Below are 26,318 nucleotides of genomic sequence, written 5' to 3' on the forward strand. Positions count from 1 at the left end.
AGAGATGAGGTAGTGAAATGTATCATCCATAAAAATATTTTAATTAACTGGAGACTAGAGAGCATCTGCAGTTTGGTCATTAATACAGTTTCAAAAATAGCAACCTGTCAGCAAAACTAAGCGTACATCTCCGAAATACAGTTGTGGTGTCAATAATGAATGGGGTCAAGTTAGTGTGTCCATAATGCACCAACTCTCAACCCTAGTTATCTAAGAGTACTTTCAACACTAAGCACAAGTACAAATGTAATCTTTTTAACCTTTGATTGAAAATATTTAAGCATAGCAAATTGCTAATTTACAAAATTAAAGCATCCCAATGTCTTCAAAATATATCTGACTAATTCAAATATCTCCAGACTCTGGTTCCTTCCTCACTGTAGTCACTAAAAACAGATATATTTTGCCTTTGACGTGAGCTTTAAATATACTTCTCTTGATTTTTCTCTAGGTGCTGTGCCTTCCGCGCGTCTTTTGCTAACCACTGGTATTGTATAGGCCCTGTTTCATGTTATGACGACCATAGTAAGTTGTCTCTGTAGACGATTTGAATTAAAATAAATAGGTTTGCCCTCTTTTGTCCAAAAATGACCACAACCAGATACGAAAATCATTAGCATGCCTCTGGTATGCTACAAATCAATGCAATGTCATACAGGCTACTGTATTTCAAACACTGTGATCCTCAAAACAAATCAAAATGAACTGATTTGATTGGTGCGTTCGACCATCTGCAACCGTTCAACTCTTTTGTGCATGGATACAGACGGTAAGACGGGTGCATCTCCTACCGGTCTGAATGTCCATAACTTGTGGATTGTAGACAGCCAGTGGACGGCTCTGTCGATTAAGCTTCTTGGACTGCCTCGTGGGTGCGGAGAAGACCGGGGCGGCGGGTGAAAGAGGGCATGACTCGGGAGCATCTGTAAAGATCTGAAAACACAATGCAAAGATGAGCTAAAGTTGCCTGCTAAAGTCTCTGTATCAGTACTTGTATGAATCTGTGTTGTCAAAGAATGACCAAAACATTGCTTAATTTACAAAAACGAAAATGTTTTTGTAAATTAAGCAATGTTTGCTCACACAGAAATTCAGTCTCAATTTCTTTCCCAGTTTATTGGTTATGGTATAGCAGTTCGAAGATTTTCACTCAAGTACATCCTTAGCAGCTGCCTGAAAGCATTGGGGGAGGGTCGTTATCGCTGGTGGCACGACAAAGTGCTCAAGGCAGCAGCAGACGTCATCTCCATAGCCGTAGCCCACAACAGCAAAAGCACAAACAAGGCAGGAAGAACATTGCCTTCATCAGGGCTGGAGAGAAGCCTTAGACACAACCCGAACCAGCAGGCGGCCTGCTCAACTCATCATCGTAGACTTGGGCAAGCAACTGAAGTTCCAGGACCAAATCACAACAACACCCTTGAGGCCAGCCATCGTGCTTTCTTCTGTCGCTGCTAGGCAGTGCTCATGATAGAACGGACAGTTCCACGGGTGGACCGTATCGAGGAGGCTAATGAGCGGAAATGGTCTAAGTACCAGGAGCTGGCGGAGCAATGCAGAAGAAGTGGCTGGAAGGCGCGTGGATAGCCCATAGAAGTGGGGGTGTCGAGGCTTTGCTGGCCGGACGCTGTGAAAAGTTTACATGGTGCTTGGCATCACAGGAGCTACAAAGAGGTAAGCCATGAAGAACACCCCGGAAGCTGCAGAGAGTCTCCATATGGCTTTGGATAGAGAGGAGTGATAAGTGGGACAATGCTGCTGGGACACAAACGAGGGCTTGATAACCCCGGGCCAAGTCAACCGAGGGCCGCCGCATGATGTTGAAAGACCCGAAACGCCCAATCATTTAAGGCACATCACTGAGGATATGTCCAAGAGCATCCTAGGATGCATCTCTTACTCATAATACATTTTATTTACCTTGCGAAAGGAAAGTTGAGCAGCCTCAAAGTACTCGAAAGGAACTTAATGATCTGAAGGCAGTTCTGACCTTAGAAAACTAAGAAAACAGTTGGTAACACACTGCACAAGAGGGCACATGTACAGGCCCGCCGTAAGTTTGCCAGTGAACAGCTGCATGACTCAGATGAGGCTATGGTCAGATGAAACCAAAGTTGAGCTATTTCACACGCTTCACATGCCACTCTAATTTCCAAGAGTCATGAATGCAGCATATGATGCGAATTCAGGATTTTTTTCAGACTTTCGGTAACATTGCAAGCTTAAGCATTATTTTTTTAATAATGCATGAATCTCCAGGCATATGCAGGAAGTGCATATCTATAATGGTGCACAATTTGATGCTGATCCTTGGAGTAGAAGACATCCTAGTTGAAAAATAAAGTTTCTCCTGCCAAATGTGACTTAAGTAAGTGTCCTCTTTAGGGAAACCGGCACTGGTCTCTGATAGAATAAAACAAACAGGTTCCGGACTCAATGAGGGTTAGCCTCGAGCAGTGTTTACATACAGACTTTAGAAATGAAGTTTAAAGAGAATAGGTGCAGAGAAGAGAGGAAGCCTCATCAGCAGAGCCTGCGAGAGGATCACAGAGAGAAGGAGGATAGCGGTAGGAGGAAAATGGGGGGGGGGGGGGGGGGGGGGGGGGTTGCAGCGAGAGAAAGTGGCAGAGAAAACGCGTGCGCGAGTGTGAACAGGCGAGGCAGACACACGGGGGATGGCATGAGAGAGAAAGTTTGTTGGAGCAAGGCAGACAGGGAGAGAGTGAGAGAGAAAAAAAATGTGAGAAATCTGATATGGCTGAGACTTTGGGCTGCCTCTCTCTGGGCAGATGGAGGTGAATGTAAAATGCGGCTGCTCTGCTATATCGGAGGGTATTGACAATCTGAAGTTGCTGCTCTGGCTGTGTGGAAAGTTTCTGTCTGTCAGTTGATCGGTCCAAATCTCTACACTCCAGCTTCCAAAAGGCCCTCGCTGCATTCTAACCAAGGATGGGCACTGCACGTCAGCGTTACTGATTTTGGATCATTAAGAGTTTTCTCAATCAGTGTCGGAATCAACAAGTTTACTGTATTTCAGCAACTAGTATCTGGGGGGGGTGTATTTAGCCAACTATACAGCTATTTGATAATTGACCCCCCACCAAGCTATTTATAATTTTCTTTCCAACATACACTACCGGTAAAAAAGGTTGGACACGCTTTCTTATTAGTAGCACGAGAACGTGTCCAACCTTGTAACTGGCAGTGTGCAAACATCTCTCAGTCGTGATGTATCAAGAATTTTTCAGCGCATAGCTGGAGATACGCTCCACAGAATAAAGTGTGATGGGTTTCTAGAGGGTCTGCCCACCTATCAAGTATGAAATAAAAAAACTAATATTTTGTAGGTTGCTTATTTTAAAAAATGTGCCTGTGAGCCAGTCGTTCTGAATGTTGCCTAATTGTAATTTACATAATAACCACCACCACACTGAGTTTCTCCATCCACCAATTGTCCAAAAATCATGGAAGCACCATCATTTATAGGGTATGCACGTAAAGGGTAAGCAGAGCTGTAATGTTAGCACAGATTGGGGTATTTCTGTTTGGCGATGTCATGTGCCACACCACTACAAAGTGTAAATCTACAGTTTGGTGATGAAATTCTGCCTCCACAAGAGAAAACGCAAAAGAATTTTCCTGGGCGTTCACTTTATGGTTAAATTAGCCAGTGGTGGCTATTCATTTGCAGTCTGGATGTGGAAGTAGGAACATCTCCTACCTTCTTCTATTACACCACAAAAAGTAGCTAGATTTGTTGCCAGTTGTTTTTATATATATATATATATATATATATATATATATATATATATATATATATAAATAGTTTCCATTGATGGCTATAGAAGTCCAAGATCCATTTTAACTGGGAGGGCTGGCAGTGAACGAATTAACTGTAAGGACCATTGTAATAGGTTCTTGGAATAAATGAAAAGAAAAATACTGCTAATATTAACATTAACATTATTAAAATATGCCGGGACGGTGGACGACTGGTTAGCAGATTTGCCTCACAGCTCTGGGGACCGTCGTTCAAATCGCGGCCCCACCTGTGTGGAGTTTGCACGTTCTCCCCGTGCCTGAGTGAGTTTTCTCCGGGCACTCCGGTTTCCTCCCACATCCCAAAAACATGTGTGGTAGGTTGATTGAGTACTCTAAATTGCCTGTAGGTGTGAATGTGAGTGCAAATGGTTCCTTGTTTCTTGTGTTAAATATAAAAATTTCCTGAAAAACAATCCCTAATTAAAAATGTTTTACGTATGGTTTATCTTTCTTTTAAACAGCAGCTAAATTCTCCAATATTTCACTGTAGATTTGCGAACAGGCAGATTTCTCCTTAGATCTTTCATTAAAAAAGAAAAGAAGAAAACCACACACAAAACTCTACAAGCTCTTAGTTGGCATACCGTCAGATCTCAGCGCAGCTCCAAACAGATTAGAAAACTAATCTAAAACCTTTCCTCTTCCCTCCTTTGAGGTTCTACACCAAGTAACAATTCTCAGAGAGATTATGCGATCAAATGAACACATAACCATATTACACATTCAAATCAAATGTTCAATATCTGGGATTCAGATTGACGTTTACGGCCGCCAAGAGTGGGGGAAAACACTCTTGGAGTGAGAGTTTGGATGCTTGCGTTTCATTTCTCCTTAATTAAGGGTTGCGCTAGCTAGCTTGCTAGCTGGCTGGCTGGCTGGCAGATGACGAGACTGGCACAGTTTCTAACCACGGGCAAGTGGCCATGCACGGAAAATTAGGAATGGAGTGAGTCATCAACAAGTTAGAAAGCGCAAATCTGGAGAACACTAAGGTCAAATATATTCCGAAACATTTATTTGCTTTTTATGGGGACTTTAAGAGAGATACAGGGAACTCCCGCTATATTGCGGTGCACCGACCCACAATAGCGTGAATTTTTCTGGTGGAACCTATTGACTCATCAGTCAGAAAACTCCCGCTTTATTATGGAAATTTATTTAAATGCAGTAAAAAGACTATGTATATCAAATAATAAATATATGAGCAGCCTCACAGGATTTTTATTCTCTCTGTTTGGATGCTGGTAACTTCACACATTTTCAGATATAACACTTAGTTTTGAATAGGGATACATCGATACTGCACATCTATACTCGTACTGACTCAAAAAAAAAAAAAAAATGCTCCGATATTACGACACCAATACCACTTTACCAGCCTGAAATAAACCTCCCAGACAGGTGGAGTATAGGAGCCATGTCAGCAGTGTGGAGATACTTTAAGGCAGGGGTGTCAAACTCATTTTTGTCACAGGCCACGTCGTAGTTATGACTTCCGTCGGAGGGCCGTTATAACTGTGAACCCATATGAAGGAATTATCACGTCATATAATGACAAATTGCAACACAATTACAACAAATTGATGAATAACTAGTCAAATCAGAAGCCTATAAAAACATATTTTTAACAACTACATTTCTTTTCAAAGCGGGATTGGAAACAATTGGGAACAATTGCAATATCTCAACACTATTACACTGGAACACAATTAGCAATTTTGATTTGCTTTTTTGGGCCATATAAAATGATGTGGCAGGCCGGATCTGGGCCCCAGGCCACCAGTTTGACACCAGTGCTTTAAAGCCTAGTCGACAGATATGGATTTATTAAAATTTAAGAGATTATCTGTTACATCGATCCTGATCATTTAGGAAAAGATAAAACTCACGGATATGCTTTGGAAAGGACAGAGTTATGCAGCGATTGTATTGAGAATGCTTTATTTTTATTAACAATCAGCTATGGAACGCCGTACCTTCTAAGGGTATTCATTCACAGCACTTATCTATACTGTACAGTATTTTCTATACATTTAATGCTTGCAAATTTTGTCATATAAACTGAGATCCTATGCGATAAACTGGGGTTCACTGTACTCCAAAACTGGGGTGTCAAGAGAGAACAATGTGTGCTTCTCTGCAAACAAAGCTTGTCAGAAAAAATTGAAAAAAAGAAAGTTGAGTGCATATGAAGTTGACATTTAGCTGTCATCCACATTCATCTGAAATCCCCGCCCTAGATTGTTGTTACCTTCTCTTGGTGCTCAATAAGGATCTCCACCACAATGTTCTGGAACTTGAGGTCCATGATGGCGGCCACCGTGTCCTCCTGTGGCCTCATCAGGGTTGGGCCAAACACCACGCCCAGATTGGCCACTGTCATAAGATTCTGCTTGCTGTGGGCGGCCACGCTGTGGGTTGTAAGAACATGTCAGTTAGGGAAAAAATGGTCTGTTACAGCTAACAAAGACAACAACAATGAAAATGCCTGTCAAAGGAGACTTTAACTGCTTTTTTATCTCCACAATTTAAAACAGTTCTCTGGTCTCTAAACATCTGTGACTAGCTTACACCAGTATACCCAAAGGATGAAGAATTACAGTAGTTTTTTTTTTGTCTTGTTGCTTTCAGGCTGTTTTGAACGTATGCATTTTAGGCACTAGGAATGTAAGGGGTTAGGGTTAGAAATTGGGTGCACGGTTTTTCACAGGGGTCGGCAACCAATGGCTCTTTTGAGGTCTGCATCTGGCTCGCAGAGATAAATCTTAGCTGACAGTTCATAACACGATAAATAATGAATAATTCCGCTGACATTTTAAAGTAAAACATTCCAGAAATCACAGTGTTAAAAATACCATTCAAAATATAAAGCATTCTCATCCCATCTATTTTCTACCAGAATGTGGGTGGCTGGAGCCAAGGCCAGCTGTCCTCCTAGGTACAGTAGGGTCTGACTGTATTTTTATTGGATAATGCTGTAGCCTACCCGGGTCATTGTGAGGTCAAGAGTGAACTTCGCTCTTTTTAAACAAATAGTCATTTAGCTTTTCACGAAGATGGCTAAAAGAAAAAGATGAGTACCGTACATTTCAGCACAAATGGACAGAGGAATTTGCCTTCGTAAAGAGAGCAGGTTCTGCAATGTGTCTAATATGCAATGAGAAAATTTCATTGATGAAATGGTCAAATAGAAAGCGGCACTCCACCACGCTAAAGTTGCATCGAAATATCCAACAACAAGAGGGCTGAAATCCAGAAATCGAAGAAAAAAATTGTAAATTATAGATTAATTGTAAGTAGATTGAGATGTCTAATTACACTTACTTTCCTGAACAGAAAAAAAAAACTTTTAGGTGTGAATTTTATGTTTGATTTTTATTTTATTTTTTTAACCTGTCAGACAAACCCAGTCTGGAGACTGAAGTTTGACATTCCTGTTTGAAATGGTAAAATGTTAAGAGACGGCAGAAATTCAAAGACTCCACATTAAAGCACATAAAATCCTGGATGCTCGCACGACAGGTGGTCAAATAAATTAATTAAGCACTGTATGACTATAATAAATCACCTATCCATATTAATGTTCCCCGTAATATCTCTTTTACAAAGCATATAATAAAGAAGACGTAAAATAGTTTCATATTAAATTGGAGCATTTTAGTTTGTGTTACGAGGTGCAAAAACTGGGGGGAAAGCTGGGTTTTGAAGACAGTTTTTTAAAGACAGGTGAAAGGATTTCACAGTTAAATTCTGCTGCAGTGCGGCGCATCTGCAGGGGAAACTGCTTCTTAAATAGCTCCCGATGATTCCTTTGAAGACAAAAACGCCGGTGACAACTCGCATTTATAACATCTCTGAAACCATTTCAGATAGGAGTGTGAAATTCTGGCTTTGCTTCCATTCCCCTGCAGGACATGCACACACGCCAACTTCAGGAAAGAGAAAAAAAAAACATTTATGTATATACACACACACACACACACACATTCAGAGTCTCTCCAGTCTGGAGAATTTCACGCCGGATAATCCAAATTCAATTTCAATAGCACTCTCATTCCTCCCCCCCCCCTCCAACAAGAGCCCGATCCCGCAGTGGGATTCTATGAAATAAGATCCAGCAGACTTTCGCCGCCTTAGGGAGGAGTGGGATTATTTACTTATCCTCAATTTGCTCATATTAAGTTTATAAAAAGCTTGCAGAGGTAAAATCTTGTAATGCTAGCTAACCTTATTTCTTGCTGATCTAATCTCGTTGATAAAGAGTGATGCACAATTGTTGATCACCCAGTCGTACAGTAGAGTATGGGGAAATATACCCCCAGCTAGCAAATACATATGTATCTTATCATTAGCGCCCACAGTGGATTACCATTACTAATATGTTGCAGTCTAACTTATGAGCAAATGTGCACTTAATACATATTATGGAAAAACTAATAGATAATCGATTCCAAGTGGGCATATTACGGAAAAGGGATTTTCTAAATCCTTGTATACAATGGATAGACGGGTGGTCTCTGTGAGCAAGCCGTTTGTGACATCAGAATTCAGCTTGTTTGCATAATAACAGCTTCTGCACTTTCTCCGCCCATGACTTGGCCGCCAGACTGGGCGACAATCCACCATTTTTAAGTGGCTATCATGTCAAGAGGTAAGCAGAGCTGCATTGAGTTTTGTTCAATGGACATTAGCAATGGATTAGCATAGTGCTGTCTGTACAAGTGAAAATGCTTTTGCCTTTATGGGCACTGGCCTTTTTCCCACAATGTGGGCTCAACTTCCGCAAGTGGAAGCTTCTTGCCTCCATAGCTCCACCCCCAGGCGCCGTCATGATAACAAAAGCTGTTCTCGGCATTCGTTCTGCAGTTGAGTGGGTGGGATGACCCGTTGTTCATCATCATGAAACAGCACCATCCCCTTGAAACAGGCTACACTCCAGGAGCTAAACAGTGCTTACAATTAACAAATTTAATACACCACCTGTCATAAAGAGACCATCAAGCATCATGAATTGCTTCAATGCGAACTATTTCAATTTCAATAAGCTACCGATCGTCAAATTTAACTTTTAAGTCTTGCTAGAATTAGAATATAAATACAGGGATCTCGTTTGATGTGCGTCCCGCGTACTAGATGCAAAAAAAGATCAGGGACGCAAAAAACAAAGAATCTACATCCAGATGCACAACGTTCCTTACCTACATATGTGTGCAAGGCTCGAATTGAGTGGTCTCGCTTCGCAGTTTGCGGGTCAAAATTCACATTTAGCGCATCAAAAAACCCATTGAAAAGCAAAACTGCAAATTATGTTTACCGTGGAGACTGTCGTGAAGACGGAAGCAGGCAGTGGCGTATGTGACAACACGCTTATGTCACCATCGGTATATGCGGACGTGAAAGTGAAGCGTTCGATTGAGGAGTGCGAAGACAGTGGATGTAAAATGTGGCATCGAATTGAGATGAGAGAGAGAAAAAAGACAAATGGCAAAAGTATGTTAGCATTTCATAGTGAAATGCAAGGCCATTGGATGTAACATGGACCTTTCTCACTGCTGAGTATGACGTCGACGACCCGAGAGACAGAGGTGAAGTTAACACAACGCAAATCAGTGAGTTTAACGTTGGTTTACCTTACTAACATAACTTTAGCACTGCAGGCTGCGGAATGTCTCTTTTAATTGTGAGTATCGTCGAATGTGTGGCTTTTTTTATTATTGTTATTATTATTATTATTTATTTATTTATTTTTTTAACTGTGACAAGGACAGTATAAGGCAACCATAACAGTACATACAGTGTGCTTTTTGTGTGACATATGGCCAATTTGATGATCTCTAAGTAGGTGAAAAACATTGCAAATGTGGCCAGAGTGGAATAAGGGTAAAATGGATCATCATCAAGTACCCAACCAGAGGAGGGTTTTGGTTAAGAAGATGAAGGAAACATTTTTCTCTCTTGAGGTCTCTTCGTTTTAGTTTGAACAAATGGAACAATTCCAAAACTTGTAGTAGTACAAAGAATATTTGTGTTATTCCTAGTCAGCTGGTCTAAGTTCATAAATGCACACCCATTAACCTAATGTATTAATATGTCACAAAATGCTAGCTGTTTAAGTGATGCACAAAGGCTGTTAAGACTTCTTTTATGCACAATATGAATTCAAGAAAAAAAAACCTGTTGGTTATATAAAAAATGAAACCAATTAGTTGTACGATATTAAGTGAAAGGTCTTATTTTCTCTTTTGTCTTCAAAAATTGCGCTTTAACCAAGCAAAAATATAGTTTGTCCAAATAATCGATTGTTTGATAGAATTCTAAGTACGATACTCGAGTACTAAAATATTCATTAGCTGCAGTCCTACATTCAACTCCCCCATTATATTGTCATATTTTTATTGTTTCATAAAATCCTTGCTTCGGGTCCCTGTGCGATTAAGATGCAAAAAATTGGTCCTCAAAATTAGAAAGTTGCTCTTCAAATGAAGAAATGATGAGCAAAACTGCTCCTCAAGGGAAAAAAAATATTTTGAGCCTTGTGTGTGTGTGTGTGTGTGTGTGTGTGTGTTGCTGAAGTCCTTCAGCAAATAATTTTCCACTAAAATAACAAGTCCTGTCTTGGTGCTAGCCAATCAGAAGAACAGTAGGGTGGTTTATCATTTCATAAATACAACAGACATGAGACTTTTTTTCTGGACTCGATACATTTTCATTGTTGTGGTAACACCGGGCGCGCCGCTCACTACGTAGCAACACGCTGGCGGAACGGCTTTGGCTCCATAGATGTAAATAACTTGGATATTTTAGGGAAAGTTAACTATTTATTACATCCGCTAGCGAACTAGCTAGTGTGCTACGGAGCTAAACAGCTCACTCTGATTGTTGTGACATTGTTTAAAACAGATGTCACTTACTCGTGGTCGGTGCCTAGATCCAGAAGCAGTCCCAAACACCAGAGGCAAAAGACAATGCTTATGATTAAATACATACAGGGTGCTTCTATTTTAAGCGGCACAACATATTTCAGGCTTTACGGTAGTGATGAACTGTACAGACCAATCATATGCGAGGTCTGCCACCCTTTCAGTCTATTAAATCTGCATTGCAGGCAGTAATTACTGAAATCACTGACGGTGCACAGACCAGTCAGAGACGAGGGGAGAGAGAAAGAGAGAGAGCATGTAAGTTGAGTTAAAGACGGAGAAAGATCAGAAAATGACTGACAAAGGAAAAGAAAATGTGTGTGTGTATAGTTTTGGCAACCTTGGAATATGAACTTTTACCCCACTCACCAGCTGCTACTCCACAATGTTGTGCGTGTCCATGTTTACGTCCCCATTAAGGTACCCAACTTTTTATTTTGTGTATTTTAATATACTGGTTACATTGCTAAGTATTATTCCAAAAATGCTTCTTACAACTTGTACAACTTCGCCCTAACAGAGTCAGCTCCTTTAGCAGATGCCTCCCCCCCATCTGCAGTTGAGTAAATCTACAGCCCTCTGGCCGCTATTTGTTAAAATACACGAAAAGGCGAAAGAAACACGCTAACGCGCAAGGCTGCTGGCGGCATCGGTGGCGAAGAAAGAGATGGAGTGACAGCAGGGAAGGGGGAGTGAAGACTGAAGAGTGGGAGTGAGGGAGAAGGAGAAGAAGAAGCATGTGGAGTGAGAATGAGGAGACAGACAGACAGGCAGGACGAAGTGAGTTTCGAGCTAAGATGATTGTAGATTGCATGAACTATGACCACTACGGGGACGGCAATCACTCACTTGGCCAGATGCTTCATAAACAGCCCGAGGACTTGTCGATTCTTCTCCGGCAGCTTGTGGACCAGGCAGTGGACGGCCTGGATGCGAGATTCTGGACTGCCGCTCTCTGTTTATAAAAAAAAAAAAAAAAAAAAGTAACTCGTATAAGCAGGTGGCGGGAAGCCATGAGTGGAGATTGCAATCATCCTATCAATTCAACTTATAGGACCGAAGCGCCTAATAGGACACATTACGAAAAATAAAAAGTTAGCAGATCTTTAAGGGCGCAATCATCAGGAGGGCAATAAAGCTCCAGGACGGGGGGTTAAGGGCAAGGGAATGATGCATTCTCGTTTAAGAGGTGTAATGGTAATATACGGCGTGAAGCCTGGTGGAATTTGGCAGTAGAAGAGAGGTTGGAGGGGGGAGCTATCGGGTTGGCAGAGGAGATAGATTTACATTTAAAAAAACAGAAATGGCTTAAATATCTCCTCACACATGGGCATCTGAGCGCCCACGCCAGATAGCATTACTATGGGAACGACGATGTGGGGGGGGAATAAATAAATAAATAAAATAAAAACTAAAAAGAATTCCGTCATCTGTCAAACAAATAAATAAAAAAAATCACGGCTAATCCACTTTTCAACCCTCCTCTCATTGAGAGTGCCTGATAAAAATGTCAAACCTCAGCCAATTATAGCACTTGTTTTGAATAAGATTTAATTAAAAACAAAATCATACACAGGATGAAACGAGGATGGTTTCCATTCAAGGTCACAGGGAACATTTGCAAGTAAATGAAACATTTTATTATACTGGCGTGGTTAAAAATAAATTAAAATTTAAAAAATAAAATCAATGTGGAGATTAAATGTAAAGTGTTCCAGAGTTGAGTGGCTCATGAATGTCACTTTACACTGGCACTTAACACTCAGAAGTGTCATGAACAAACTCTGAAAAGAAAGTCAGTACGATACAAAGTTAAGGTAAGCTCAGCCAGTCAGTCGGCATTTTCAACGCACTCTTGACAAGCACTGCAAAGGAGTAGAAATAAACCAATCCAGTTGTGAGTGAAGTGTAGACTTTCATCTTACGTGATTCACAAAACCATGGCCTTTACCATTCGGGAATGACGGCCATTTAATGCAGCGAACCCCCTTTTATCACAAGGGATACGTTCCAGACTCACCTGCGCTTGGTGAAGATCTACGATATAGAGAGCATAATGTTTTTAATTTTACCCCGCCAACATGGTTTGAACACATTTAAAGTCATTAAAAAACACCTACACTTATCAAAACCCTTTTTAAAGTTACTTAGTGGCTGTTCCCACTCTCGCTTGTACAGTTTTCCAAATAAGAGGCAAAGTGTGGTTGCTTCAAGCTGTTTCTTGAGGTTTACTGTAAAATTGACACATAAAATAAATGAGGTAAACATTCTGTATTAAAAATTTTTTTTTAACCAAACCGTATAATTTAATCTAATGAAAGTTTGCTAATTTCATGGTAACATTGAATGCAAAACACCATGGATGGGCTAGCAGAAATTAGCATACGTAGATGTCACGGTAATTATTCAAACACCCACTCCCGGTGAAAGGGTTCACACACCTACGTTGTTGAACACCCACACTCTACACAGAAACATTTTTCAACACCCACACATTTCCCACCATGATCAATATAAATCCCCCCTGCCCCCAACTAGAAAATGCTTTGGTATGACCAGCACTCTTCTGTACAGCATACTTTGCAGGGACACTGCACCCATGGATGTTTCATCACCCATACTTTACCCCGTGGAAGGGTTCAACACCCATACTTTTCTCAATGAAAGAGGTCTCTCACACACAGTTTTTTTCTGTGGAAAGTTTCAATACCCACACTTTTCCCACAGTCATCAAAATTCTCTACTTTCTTATTATTCTAGTGAGACGTGGTGTCGATTTTGTTGCTAAATATAGTTCTTCGCCCAATACTGGACTTGCGTTCACTCGCATTTGCATGTTGTCTGCACTCGGAAAGAGTGGTGGTTGTCGGTGGGACTTACTCGCCGGGCTGATGAACTCTTTGTAAAGTCCGTAGGTCATCAGTGGCTCGGGTAGGCTCCTGCATGGGGAGAAGGAGAGTTGAAATAAGTGAGCGAGAGAGAGCGAGTGAGGGAGAAAAGAGGGGCAGGGGGACAGAAATAGCAGCCGTAACTATTTTATGGGGTGTGTGCACACAGTCATGATTAATGTGGCCTGGGCCGGGGTGGGGGGAGAATTAGATGGCGCACGTGTTGAGATAACCAAGTTCATCTGAAGGTACTTTCACTGCAGAGCTGGATGTTGTCCAGAGGCACTTAAGTCTCGGAGGAAACTGAGGACATTGGTCTTATCCCAGCAGGCCAGACAGAGTAGACAAGTAGAAAGCATAACTCCCAAGTAATCAAATTTATCAAAAAAATGAACTGGAGAGTTTTTTTAAAAAGTACCAAATATTAAGATATACATTGTGTTCCAAATATTTATGCATGTAGGATTCAAGTTGAATAATCATTTGAGTTTTAGTTTTGCAAGTTTCATTATACATTTAGGGCCATATTGTCACGTCCGTGCCTTTTTTTTCCCCGTGCCTGGCTTGCGGACCATTACGCTACGCGCATTCTACCGTCCAGACCTCTGACGGACTCACCGTGCATAACCTGGAAAGTTGTGCGCAGCCACCAAGGAGGCGTGACTCATTGAAGTCTGAAGCTGGCTGTAAATCATGGAGCATGGAAATTTCCAGAGACTTGTGAATGTCATAGAAATACATTTCGAAATATAGCACACTTTAAATATGAAACTAACTTCCGTAGCATTTGTGTCATCAGCAGTGAGACGTGTGCACCCCTCCGTTTAATGCGCTACACTTTGAAGGAGAGCATGTGTGGTTTTTTTCAATTTTATTTTGTATGAAATACATCCAATAAACGTAATTTAATCAGAATACTTTGCTCATGACTGAATCCATGCTTGGAGGTCCATCAAAAGAAAAGCTGGTGTGCCTGTCGCCAGCAGTTTCCTGCAAACTTTCTTGCATCACAGCCTGCAAGCGAGTCACTTTATTGGATTTGACCACCAACAAGAGCAAACAAAAAAATTATTCAAATTCTAACTCACCATTGCACTATTACGATGACTAGTTGTTGTAAGTCAGCCTCGCGCTTTAAAAGTAAAACTCCAAGCAGCATGTTCGAATTGAAAAAACTCCGATCGCAGAGGGGGAAAAAAATAATAATAATTAAAAAAAAAATAATCCACGCCAATTAATATGATATAATACATTGGGATTTGCCCCTCGCCATAATGTGGTAGGGATGCAGCCCTATGGGGGGCACAAGCCAGTGCAAACTGTAGGCCGGTCCCAAGCCCAGATAAATGCAGAGGGTTGCGTCAGGAAGGGCATCCGGCTTAAAACTTTGCCAAACAAATATGAGCGTTCATCCAAAGAATTCCATACCGGATCGGTCGTGGCCCGGGTTAACAACGTCTGCCACCGGTGGCGTCAACCTGTAGGGTGCCGGTGGAAATTCAGATAATGTGGGTCGAAGTCGAACAAGAAGAGGTGGAAAGCGGGTTCTTCGGCAGAAAGAGAAGAGGAAAGCACAGAGCCTAGAACTAAATGTGGAGACTTTGAATGTTTGGACTATGACGGGAAAATCTTGGGAGTTGGTTGACATGATGATTAGGAGAAAGGTTGATATTTTGTGTGTCCAGGAGACCAGGTGGAAAGGAAGTAAGGCTAGAGGTTTAGGGGCAGGGTTTAAATTATTTTACCATGGTGTAGATGGGAAGAGAAATGGAGTTGGGGTTATTTTAAAAGAAGAGTTTGCTAAGAATGTCTTGGAGGTGAAAAGAGTATCAGATCGAGTGATGAGGCTAAAACTTGAAATTGAGGGTGTTATGTATAATGTGATTAGTGGCTATGCCCCACAGGTAGGACGTGACCTAGAGGTGAAAGAGAAATTCTAGAAGGAGCGAGACGAAGTAGTTCTGAGCATCCCAGACAGAGAAAGAGTTGTGATTGGTGCAGATTGTAATGGACATGTTGGTGAAGGAAATAGGGGTGATGAAGAAGTGATGGGTAAGTACGGCATCCAGGAAAGGAACTTGGAGGGACAGATGGTGGTAGACTTTGCAAAAAGGATGCAAATGGCTGGAGTGAACACTTTTTCCAGAAGAGGCAGGAACATAGGGTGACCTACAAGAGCGGAGGTAGAAGCACACAGGTGGATTACATCTTGTGCAGACGATGTAATCTGAAGGAGGTTACCGACTGTAAGGTAGTGGTAGGGGAGAGTGTGGCTAGACAGGATAGGATGGTGGTGTGTAAAATGACTCTGGTGGTGGGGAGGAAGATTAGGAAGACAAAGGCAGAGCAGAGAACCATGTGGTGGAAGCTGTGACAGGACGTGTGTTGTGCAGCTTTTCGGTAAGAGGTGAGACGGGCTCTCAGTGGACAGGAGGAGCTTCCAGAAGACTGGACCACTGCAGCTAAGGTGATCAGAGAGGCAGGCAGGAGAGTACTTGGTCTATCTTCTGGCAGGAAAGGAGAGAAGGAGACTTGGTGGTGGAACCTCACAGTACAGGAAATCATACAAGGAAAAAGGTTAGCTAAGAAGAAGTGGGACACTGAGAGGACCGAGGAGAGGCGAAATAAATATATTGAGATGCGACATAGGGCAAAGGTAGAGGTGGCAAAGGCAAAACAAGAGGCATATGATGACATGTATGCCAGGTTGGACACTAAAGAAGGAGAAAAGGATCTATACAGGTTGGCCAGACAGAGGGATAGAGATGGGAAGGATGTGGATCAGGTTAGGGTGATTAAGGATAGAGATGGAAATATGTTGACTGGTGCCAGTAGTGTGCTAGATAGATAGAAAGAATACTTTGAGGAGTTGATGAATGAGGAAAATAAGAGAGAAGGGAGAGTAAAAGAGGCAAGTGTGGTGGCCCAGGAAGTGGCAATGATTAGTAAGGGGGAAGGTAGAAAGGCATTAAAGAGGATGAAAAATTGAAAGGAGTTGGTCCTGATAACATTCCTGTGGAGGTATGGAAGCATCTAGGAGAGGTGGCTGTGGAGTTTTTGACCAGCTTGTTCAATAGAATTCTAGCGCGTGAGAAGTTGCCTGAGGAATGGAGGAAAAGTGTGCTGGTGCCCATTTTTAAGAACAAGGGTGATATGCAGAGCTGTGGGAACTATAGAGGAATAAAGTTGATGAGCCGCACTATGAAGTTATGGGAAAGAGTAGTGGAGGCTAGACTCAGGACAGAAGTGAGTATTTGCGAGCAACAGTATGGTTTCATGCCTAGAAAGAGTACCACAGATGCATTATTTGCCTTGAGGATGTTGATGGAAAAGTACAGTGAAAGTCAGAAGGAGCTACATTGTGTCTTTGTAGATCTAGAGAAAACATATGACACAGTATCCAGAGAGGAACTGTGGTACTGCATGCGGAAGTCTGGAGTGGCAGAGAAGTATGTTAGAATAATACAGGACATGTACAAGGACAGCAGAACAGTGTTGAATGTGAGGTGTGCTGTAGGTGTGACAGACAAATTTAAGGTGGAGGTGGGACTGCATCAGGGATCAGCCCTGAGCCCCTTCCTGTTCTCAGTGGTGATGGATAGGCTGACAGATGAGGTTAGACTGGAATCCCCGTGGACCATGATGTTTGCAGATGACATTGTGATCTGCAGTGAAAGCAGGGAGCAGGTGGAGGAACAGTTAGAAAGATGGAGGCGTGCACTGAAAAGCAGAGAAATGAAGATTAGCCGGAATAAGACAGAATATATGTGCATGAATGAGAGGGGTGGTGGGGGAAGAGTGAGGCTACAGGGAGAAGAGATAGCAAGGGTGGAGGACTTTAAATATTTGGAGTCAACCGTCCAGAGCAATGGTGAATAAATGAAGAAACGGGTCCAAGCAGGTTGGAACGGGTGGAGGAAGGTGTCAGGTGTGTTATCTAACAGAAGAGTCTCTGCTAGGATGAAGGGCAAAGTTTATAAAACAGTGGTGAGGCCAGCCATGATGTACGGATTAGAGACAGTGGTACTGAAGAGACAACAGGAAGCAGAGCTGGAGGTGGCGGAAATGAAGATGTTGAGGTTCACTCTCGGAGTGACCAGGTTGGATATAATTAAAAATGAGCTCATCAGAGGGACAGCCAAGGTTTTATGTTTTGGAGACAAAGTTTGAGAGAGCAGACTTCGATGGTTTGGACACGTTCAGAGGAGAAATAGTGAGTATATTGGTAGAAGGATGATGAGGATGGAGCTGCCAGGCAAGAGAGCTAAAGGACGACCAAAGAGAATGTTGATGGATGTCGTGAGGGAAGACATGAGGGCAGTTGGTGTTCGAAAGGAGGACGCAGGAGAAAGGCTAACATGGAAAAGGATGACGCGCTGTGGCAACCCCTAAAGGGACAAGCCGAAAGGAAAAGAATAAGATAATTAGGTAGGGAAGTCGGTGAGCATAGGTGAACGTTATGGGCCAGGTGTGCCCCACACCGTCAGTACGAGTTAGCCGTTGCCGGGCAGTTACACAGCTGAATCAAAATGTGCAATATAATGTTTCACTTTCACAAGTGGTGGAACTTACGACAGCCTCTGGAGTGTGGAAGAGGAAAAGTGCTTATGTCCATGGGAGAATGCGCGCAGCATTGAGTGCAAAGGCAGATTTGACAGGGAACGCCCACATTTTAGGGTTGCTCCACAGTGTGTACCTGGCATAAGGCTGCGTAAAAGAGATTTGAGTGGACTGGAGAGTGCTAGCAGCCAGAAAAGCGTGAAGCTGCACATCTTTTCTGACAAAAACTGTCACAAAAAGTATATAAACTGAAACAATGATGGATCTCATCTCAATTTACTAAAAAATGTACATAGTGTGAAATATGGCCTCATTGTGCACAAAGCTTTTATTCTGCTGTATGAATGGTAACAGGTGAATACACAGGTTAATTGTACCTTTTGCCATCTAGTGGAAGAGCATTTGCGTGTTCTGCCGATCACTATACGTCACTGGCATCGATAGATGAACAATACATTACTTGTGATAATCAAACAAAAAAAAATTGACTTATTAAGTGAAATTGGATAAACTGGGACACCGAAAAAAAAAATGTTTTATGAGAATTTTATTGTTTTACAACTATATGATCGCTAAGTATGTTAATGTTAATGTTATAACATACTTACTACTATAACATTGTCTGTGCAGTGCACCGCTGATTTTCGCGCAGGATAGGGACAGACTCCTGCTGCGAATAGCAAAAATTTGCTACTAATTGATGCCGTTCCTAAATTTGTAATTGCCTATAGACGCGCCACAACAGACAGGAAAAACACTTAAAACATAGAGGATCATAAAGCACCAAGGGCATGCAACTTCCATGTACACAATCATGAACCCTTGCTACATAAACAACTGTATTCAGTAGTGAAATTATTCAACACAAACAAACCACGTTAACATGAGGCTCATTAATTAGCATACGAGCCGAAATAACATGCTCGCAAACTGACGTGACATCACCCAGTAACAAATACGCGCACTAGAACTTTACACAAACGGTATTAAGTCATTACACTCACCTTTTCGTATTTACACACAATAATAAATGTTAGAGAATACAGACAAATTCTAACGGCAAAGCAAACTACGCTGGCTAATAAAAGTAGCTGCATCGGGAGAAAGAGCAGGAACATCCTTTCACTTTTGATGGTGCACAAGGTGCATTCAAATACCACCAACAAAACAGGACATCTCCAATGCAGATTAAAAAACACTATCAATGAATTCAACATAACAACAACACCGAGATTCCAAAGTAATTTTACTGCTTTGGCCAGAGCACAAAAAGACCGATTAGCAGACATTTTCTGCAATTATTGGAGGAAATAAAATCTGGGGAAATGCAAATTTGCAAGTCCCAAACTGCAAATATGTTGGGCTTCATTGTATTGTTCATAAAGTTTTTACGATGACGTTATACTATGGAACAGATTGTTTCCATTTCCAAGAGGGAAAATGGCCTCCAAACTGAACATTAACCACTGTGTTGGATCTTGGGAGCGTACACTGTATGCTTGTATAAAAAAATAAATTTAAAAGATAATCAGATTGATGAGTTCAAAGGGCAGTTTGAAAGGGGGGAAACTTGATCTGCCACTGAGTCAATCTAAAGCAAAAACAGCCTACATCTACATAGATACAGCATATTTAAACTGCCTGGGCTTCATGAAGCCAAAGAGCATTTTAATATCCACGCTTCACCCACACGCCGTCAACCTGGTCGGGCGCAGAATCGAGGAGCGACCTTGCATAATCGACTCTGTAGCAGTTTTATAAAGCAAGATTGGGCATGTTTTGTTGTATTCAACAGCTCCCACATGGTCTCCGTTATGGGCATACATACCTCAGGTATAGCTTCAGTGCGCTGGTTATGGTTTTCACGTCCCAGTCCTCGCTGGTGGACAGGTGCACTTCATTGCTCTTCTCCTCTAAACCAATCAAAAAACAATATTCTTCTAAATTTTTAAATTTCCAAAAGTGGGATGAAGTACAAATACTTTGTTATTTAAGTAGATTTTTCAGGTATCTGCATTTTACTTCAGTGCAGAGGTTGGTAGAGTAGCCAAAAATTATATTCAAGTAAGAGTACTGTTACTTTAGAATATAACTCAAATAAAAACTGGTCCGCCACATAATTGCTTGAAAATAAAAAATAATAATAACCGGTGTGTAACCGGTGAGTAACTTATAATTATTTTTTAACCAGTGCATTAACATCAAATAGAAAAAAATATATATAAAATGGGAAGATGTTCTTTTGACGCAATAAGAGCCTTAGCCAAAGTTATCCAAATGGGTTCAGTATAATAAGCAGCAAAAATGTATTTTTACTTACTTGTATAATTCTGAGTCTGTACTTTTTTTTTACTTACTTAAGAAAAGGAGCTGAATGAGTACTTCTACTTTGACCAGAGTAATTTTTTTTAACACAAGTTTAACACAACTGTACTTTCCGCCTCTGGGAATATGCACCTGCAATATAACAGCAAATTGGGCCTTTTTCTTGGCAAGGTGAGAATAAATAAATACAGTAAAGGTTGTAACGAGACGTACGAGCCGAAAAAAGCTATGCAGCTGGGAGGGCTTTCGGTCCCGACGGACGTGGAAGCAAGTTAGTTGTTCTACACTAATTACAAGATTAATTAATCCCTCACTACTTCAGAGGCTCTGCTGGGACTCTGGAGAGGTGCCAGGCTGGGAATTGAACTTGCAGAAGCGTGCTGCGTCATAAGTCAGACATGGGAATGTTAGTCATCTATTTTTGTCCCATTGCCATTTTCCAGGATACTTTATCTCACCAATTTCTTCACATTTGCTTCTCAAATTAGTTTGTAATTTCCTAAAATGGCGCCCAAGGTTAATAGGAAAGTAGCAATTAGTGTCAAGGGTTGAAGTGATACAGCTCGACTGAAAGACTTCATATGTAGGGGAGGAGTTACATTTAGCCTGGGTTGTTATGGAGAGTCTTCACCGCGTGTGTATGGTTTTTTTTGTTTTTTGGTTTTTTTAGTAATGTTGTAAGACTAGTTTGAAATGAAATTAAAGTGTTTTGTGATGTTAGTTTGTGGTACATTTACAGTTTAAACTACAGCGGTGTTTTGACATGAGTGATCTGACTATTGTCGTTCGGCCGATTTTGTGCTTTGATATGCAAGCTCAAACTTGAAATACCAGCGCTGCATAGTGGCAGTGAACTCAATTCAACTCACTTTACCATAAAGCAGTAGTTTTGCAAAAAAAAAAAGAGGCTTGAATCTGTTTAATGCCACTCCCAGTCGACGTTTACTGTCAAACTAAACATAAAACGAAGAAGTTTATTTTAAACAACTACAAAGCTCTGCCTCATGAAAGTTCAATTAGTTTAATGCTAAAATATATTGAAAACGCCATTTACATGCTAGCTCTTAGCATCGATAATCGCAAGATCCAGAGCCACTTTCAAGTGATGTGCGGATTGTCTGAAACACTATCGTATCAAAACCAAAAGGTAAGCGTAGCTCCACAATTTTGTTGGATGCACAGATTTGCGACAGCTGATGGTATTAGTGTCTGAAGGGTTGCATATTCAAAAGTTTGACAAAGCTGCGGATGGAGCGTGTGGGTTGTTTGGGGGGTGCTTGGCGATGTGCCTGCTGCATGCGCCACATGAATGGTCTTTATGCAGGCTTGCATGCATTGAGGGTTTGGGTTCGAGAGCCATACTTTGCTTTGACCTCTGCAGTAGAGGTCCCCAGGAAACCAAGTGACATCAACCACGGTGTTAAAAGTAGCTATCAAGTGAACTGTAATTTTTATCCTTGGGGTATTTTGACAAAAGCCTATTACAGACATTTTATTAGAACAGCCGGAAGCTATTAATTGGGGTTTGAGGGAATAGAATCTCTCCTTTAAAATGACAACACAGCAAAGAAAAAAAGGTGCTAAAGCTGTTTAGTTGTTATGATTTGTTTACGTTGTTCATCACATCTGAATTAATGCAAATGTATTTGTTTCTTTAATATTTACTGCATATTATTTCTGTATCCAAAAAGATGGCTCGCTAACTTTTAATTCAGGACCCCTATATGTGTATATGTGCACTACAAACATTTTTTTGTTATACAAAAATATAGTTGCAACCATGAACTCACATTTTGTGTTTTCGTTGCTTCCATATTGTCAGAAGAAGTCAGAATTATTTTTTTCTGAAGGCAGCATTCTAGTAACTAAATTAAATGCAGAAAAAAGTAGCTAACAAACTCAAAATAAAAGGTATTTAAAATAGAATTCTCTTTACTGATATGTGAACAGCAAATATTCTACAAGTGCGTCTCAATAAATTACCGGGAGAATACTGTAGGAGAGTTCATTCTATTTCAGTCATGCAATTCCAAAAGTGAAACTCAAATTATACAGCTTAATTCGAAAGAAAATACTTTTCAGAAGGCCAATTCCAACCTCATTTCCACATTAAAATCTTTTTGACAGTTTCTTATGTAACACTCTAATTACTTGGAGATGGTAATGTGGGTTTTTCATTAGCTGTAAGCTAAAATCATCAAAATAACAAGTAAATTCATAAACTAGTTTACTCTGTGTAGTGAATTTATAGGAGTTTTTGAACTGAACTACAGAAATACATGAAGTTTTCTATTTCTAATTTATTGAAATGTACCTATATAAAGGTTAAACAAAATATAATAAATAAAATAAAATATGGGAAATAAATCAAATGAATAAATGTAAAATAATGTTTAAAATTAAACAATAAAAAAGACTGATAAAATACATTGATAAAAAAAAATATTTAAAAAATATATATATTTTTTAAAAAATAAACCTGATACAAGACCAAAACAAAAAAACTTAAAAATTACAAATCCAGAATTATTATTATTCTTTTTCTTAAAATTGTGTCATGTGGCAACATTTTACGGTGATGATCATCTGGAGTGAGTAAAACTGTGGCTACCGCTAATGTTTTATCAACTACATTAGGAGACCAGTAACCCTGAAATTGTGGACCCTCCAAGGTCATTTACTGTGGGTCAGCAGTATGGGAACATTTCAGCTGGCCGGTTGAGAACAGATATAGAAATTGCGTAGTCGACAAGACCCAGACTATTTCTACTATGATAACTAAAATATATGCTTTTTGTGATAACTGCTTAAAAAAATCTTACTCAAGTCCCGGGCAACACGTCGAACGTGTTAATGCACCTTCAAAGACATCAGGCACAGTCTGACAAACAATTTATAAAAACATATTTATTACATTAATTTATTGAGAAAATTTGAATTGCGTATCAAAGCATGGTCAGAAATGGAGAATCTTAATTTTGGTGCATCGATGCAAGCCAAAAAATTGTAATAAAACAATATAGTAAAACACAATGCTAATTATTCTTATGGAAATGTAAAAACATCCTTAAAAGAAGGGACAACATTGTAGAAAAAAATAAAATAATACAATACACAAATTAAAACAATTGCAAATCTAAAATACACAACATATTTAAATAAAAATTATAAACTACATTCACAAGAAAAATTTAAAAATGCCAAAATGTTCTTAAAAATCAGAAAAAGTTATCGAAACACTAAAAAGTATATTATTTTTATTTAATCCCATTAGCCATTTTAAAAAATAACATTTGATATAGCATAATAGAAATACAAATGTCGGTAAATTAAAATAAATGATTGTATATACTGTATTCTTAAGATTATCTTTTATTGTACTTTTCCGCCTAACGAGAACTACAGCATGTTGCGAATGAATTATATCCCTTTTAAGAACTTTACTCCAAATTACACACACCTTTAAAGGAATTACGTGACTACAAGTACATTGCATCAACTCGCCTCTCGCATGAATGTAAATGAGGACACAAAAATAGAACAAACAACAATAAATAGTGTTTAATTATAATCTGACAAGTGAGCATCACAGTCTTTGTCAAGGCAGATTTCTTTAAATAGCTTTTGTATTGAATCCCATTGCTTTGCTACAGGGTCGAGTGTCAGCTAATGGGAGTGGGTATGGCATGAGTGTGCAACTTTGTGGAAGACAAGACAGGTCTGACTGCTGCCTGGGGTTTGTTGTCATTCTGAGCACAGCGCTGGAAAAGTGAGCCCCGCGTCTGCGAGAGGCGGCGGGTAACTAGAGAGCAGGCGAGGAAGGACACGAGTGGGAGAACGTCGGAGTGTGCAAACGATGAGGATGGATATTGAGTGTAAAAGACGTGTGTGTATGTAGGGAGGGTGCGGGTAGGGGTATTCGTGTTTGCTGACGTGTCCGCTGTATGCGCCATATGCACGAGTCTCCATGCTGATTGACAAGTATATGAAGTCTCATGATATTACAATTTTACCATTGATAAAAGAGGAATTTTCTTGTAACATTAAATTCTCTATTCTTGTATAATTTGATCATTTTCCATGTGAGATTACAGTTCTATTCTCATATTTTGACTTGATTCTCATCAAATTTACTTAAGTACAACTTTGTTGTAATATTTTATTTTCAATGTATTTAAAAAGTTGTTTTTTTCATAATGTCACAATTTTATTCTTGAAATAAAAAAATGCCACTCATATTTTTAGGGGGAAAAAAATCACAATATTACAACTTTATTCTGATTCTAGTAGAAATCTGACTCGTATGATTATAACTGCTTCGTAATGTAATGTATTTTATTCCCGACAAATGACAACTGTTTTCTTGTAATAGCTCCAATGTATTCTCACATGATTTTATATTTTTTCATGTAGTATTTTCACAATTTTATCTTGATTCTTGGAAAATGTACTTACTTTTACAAGTCAAACTTTGCCTTAATATTCAGACATTCTCAAAAAAAATTCTAATTTCATATGAAACATTTTGCTTTTTTTCATTTCATACGAATTTCATGTTGTAAAGTTACTACTTTATTGTCAAATTACAACATTTTCCTGTTATATTACAAATGTATTCTTGGATAATTTGATCATTTTTGTGTCATATTACAACAGTATTCTCATAATATTTGGATTTGATTGTCATAAAAGTACAACTTTGTTTCATATTAAATTACATATATTAAATTAAATATAAATTACAACTATTTTCTCATAGTTTCACAATTTTATTCTTGTAATTGGGAATTTTATTCATCTAATTAAGACAATTTTATTTTGTTTTTAAAAAATTACATTTTCTCGCAACATTACCAGTTTATACTCTTAATTCTTTTTCAATTGTTTTGTAATATTACAACTTTATTAATGTATTATTTGTACTTCATTTATTTATAATTCCTACTTTTTTTTAACTGCAACTTTGTCATTATACTACTACTTTATTCTCAGTAAATAACATGCTAAACATTTTGCATTTATATTTTATTATTACAGTTGTATCATCATAAAATTACTACTTTTACTTGTTAATACTACAAATATATTCTTATAACTTGCGCCATATGCACAGCCCCACAACGTAATTGACAAGTGTATGACGTGTAGTGTATGGCGTACTATCACCACGAGTGAAAATTTTAAATAGCTGAAGGAAACCCTAACTCTAAACTTGGGGTGCTTTGAAGAAAGCAGGTCACACACATTATTAAGACACATTTGAATATCTTTGAATTATGGAAAAAAAAATTAAAAAAAATAAAGCATAATCCATATGATAAAAACTTACCAATCATTAATGAGAGAAGCTTCTGAACCTTGGAACTGACTCCCACGACTCTGTACAAGCCTTGGTCGTTTATACCTGTGCAATGATCATAAAACGCTGCTTTAATGTCATTGCAATGGCTTTGGTGGCATGAGAACAAGCAAAAACATCAAATAAATAACTGCATGACAGGTAACACTTTGCATGTAAATACATCAACAGGAACTGTGATCATTAGCAGTAAGTAATTTTCAAAACTGGTGCACGCCTGACCCCTGGTGTACACAGAAAGACAATGCACCAAAGTCGTTTCTCCACCATAGTTGGCAGCATTTTTTTCTCAGTTTAACTAAATGAACTTTACTGGTCAGTTTTGTGCTGATCCAATTCAAGCATTTGTGCAGTATTATGCTCACCTCGTGTCTCTATGGCGCTGATGGAGTTCTTCACGAAAGTCAGACCCACGTCATCCAGCTGAGCATCGACTGCAAGAGA

At 39.7% G+C, this 26,318-nt stretch overlaps 1 protein-coding gene across 4 annotated transcripts in view; it reads right to left on the minus strand.

Annotated features, from left to right (window-relative positions):
- Positions 1 to 26,318, minus strand: part of arhgap10 (Rho GTPase activating protein 10) — a 68,502-nt gene that overhangs the window by 18,089 nt on the left and 24,095 nt on the right. For 3 of the 4 annotated variants that reach the window (XM_061679420.1, XM_061679422.1, XM_061679418.1), the window contains 8 exons: positions 26,240 to 26,308; positions 25,845 to 25,919; positions 20,019 to 20,103; positions 14,249 to 14,314; positions 13,623 to 13,681; positions 11,592 to 11,697; positions 6,074 to 6,233; positions 792 to 933 (listed from right to left, as the gene is read on the minus strand). In XM_061679420.1, the coding sequence (XP_061535404.1) occupies positions 792 to 933; positions 6,074 to 6,233; positions 11,592 to 11,697; positions 13,623 to 13,681; positions 14,249 to 14,314; positions 20,019 to 20,103; positions 25,845 to 25,919; positions 26,240 to 26,308 (762 nt within the window). The remainder of the gene's footprint in view (positions 1 to 791; positions 934 to 6,073; positions 6,234 to 11,591; positions 11,698 to 13,622; positions 13,682 to 14,248; positions 14,315 to 20,018; positions 20,104 to 25,844; positions 25,920 to 26,239; positions 26,309 to 26,318) is intronic. The other variant, XM_061679419.1, reaches the window with a different exon arrangement.

The sequence above is a fragment of the Phycodurus eques genome, chromosome 6 (assembly GCF_024500275.1).
Source record: "Phycodurus eques isolate BA_2022a chromosome 6, UOR_Pequ_1.1, whole genome shotgun sequence".
In the NCBI taxonomy this organism is placed as follows: Eukaryota; Metazoa; Chordata; class Actinopteri; order Syngnathiformes; family Syngnathidae; genus Phycodurus; species Phycodurus eques.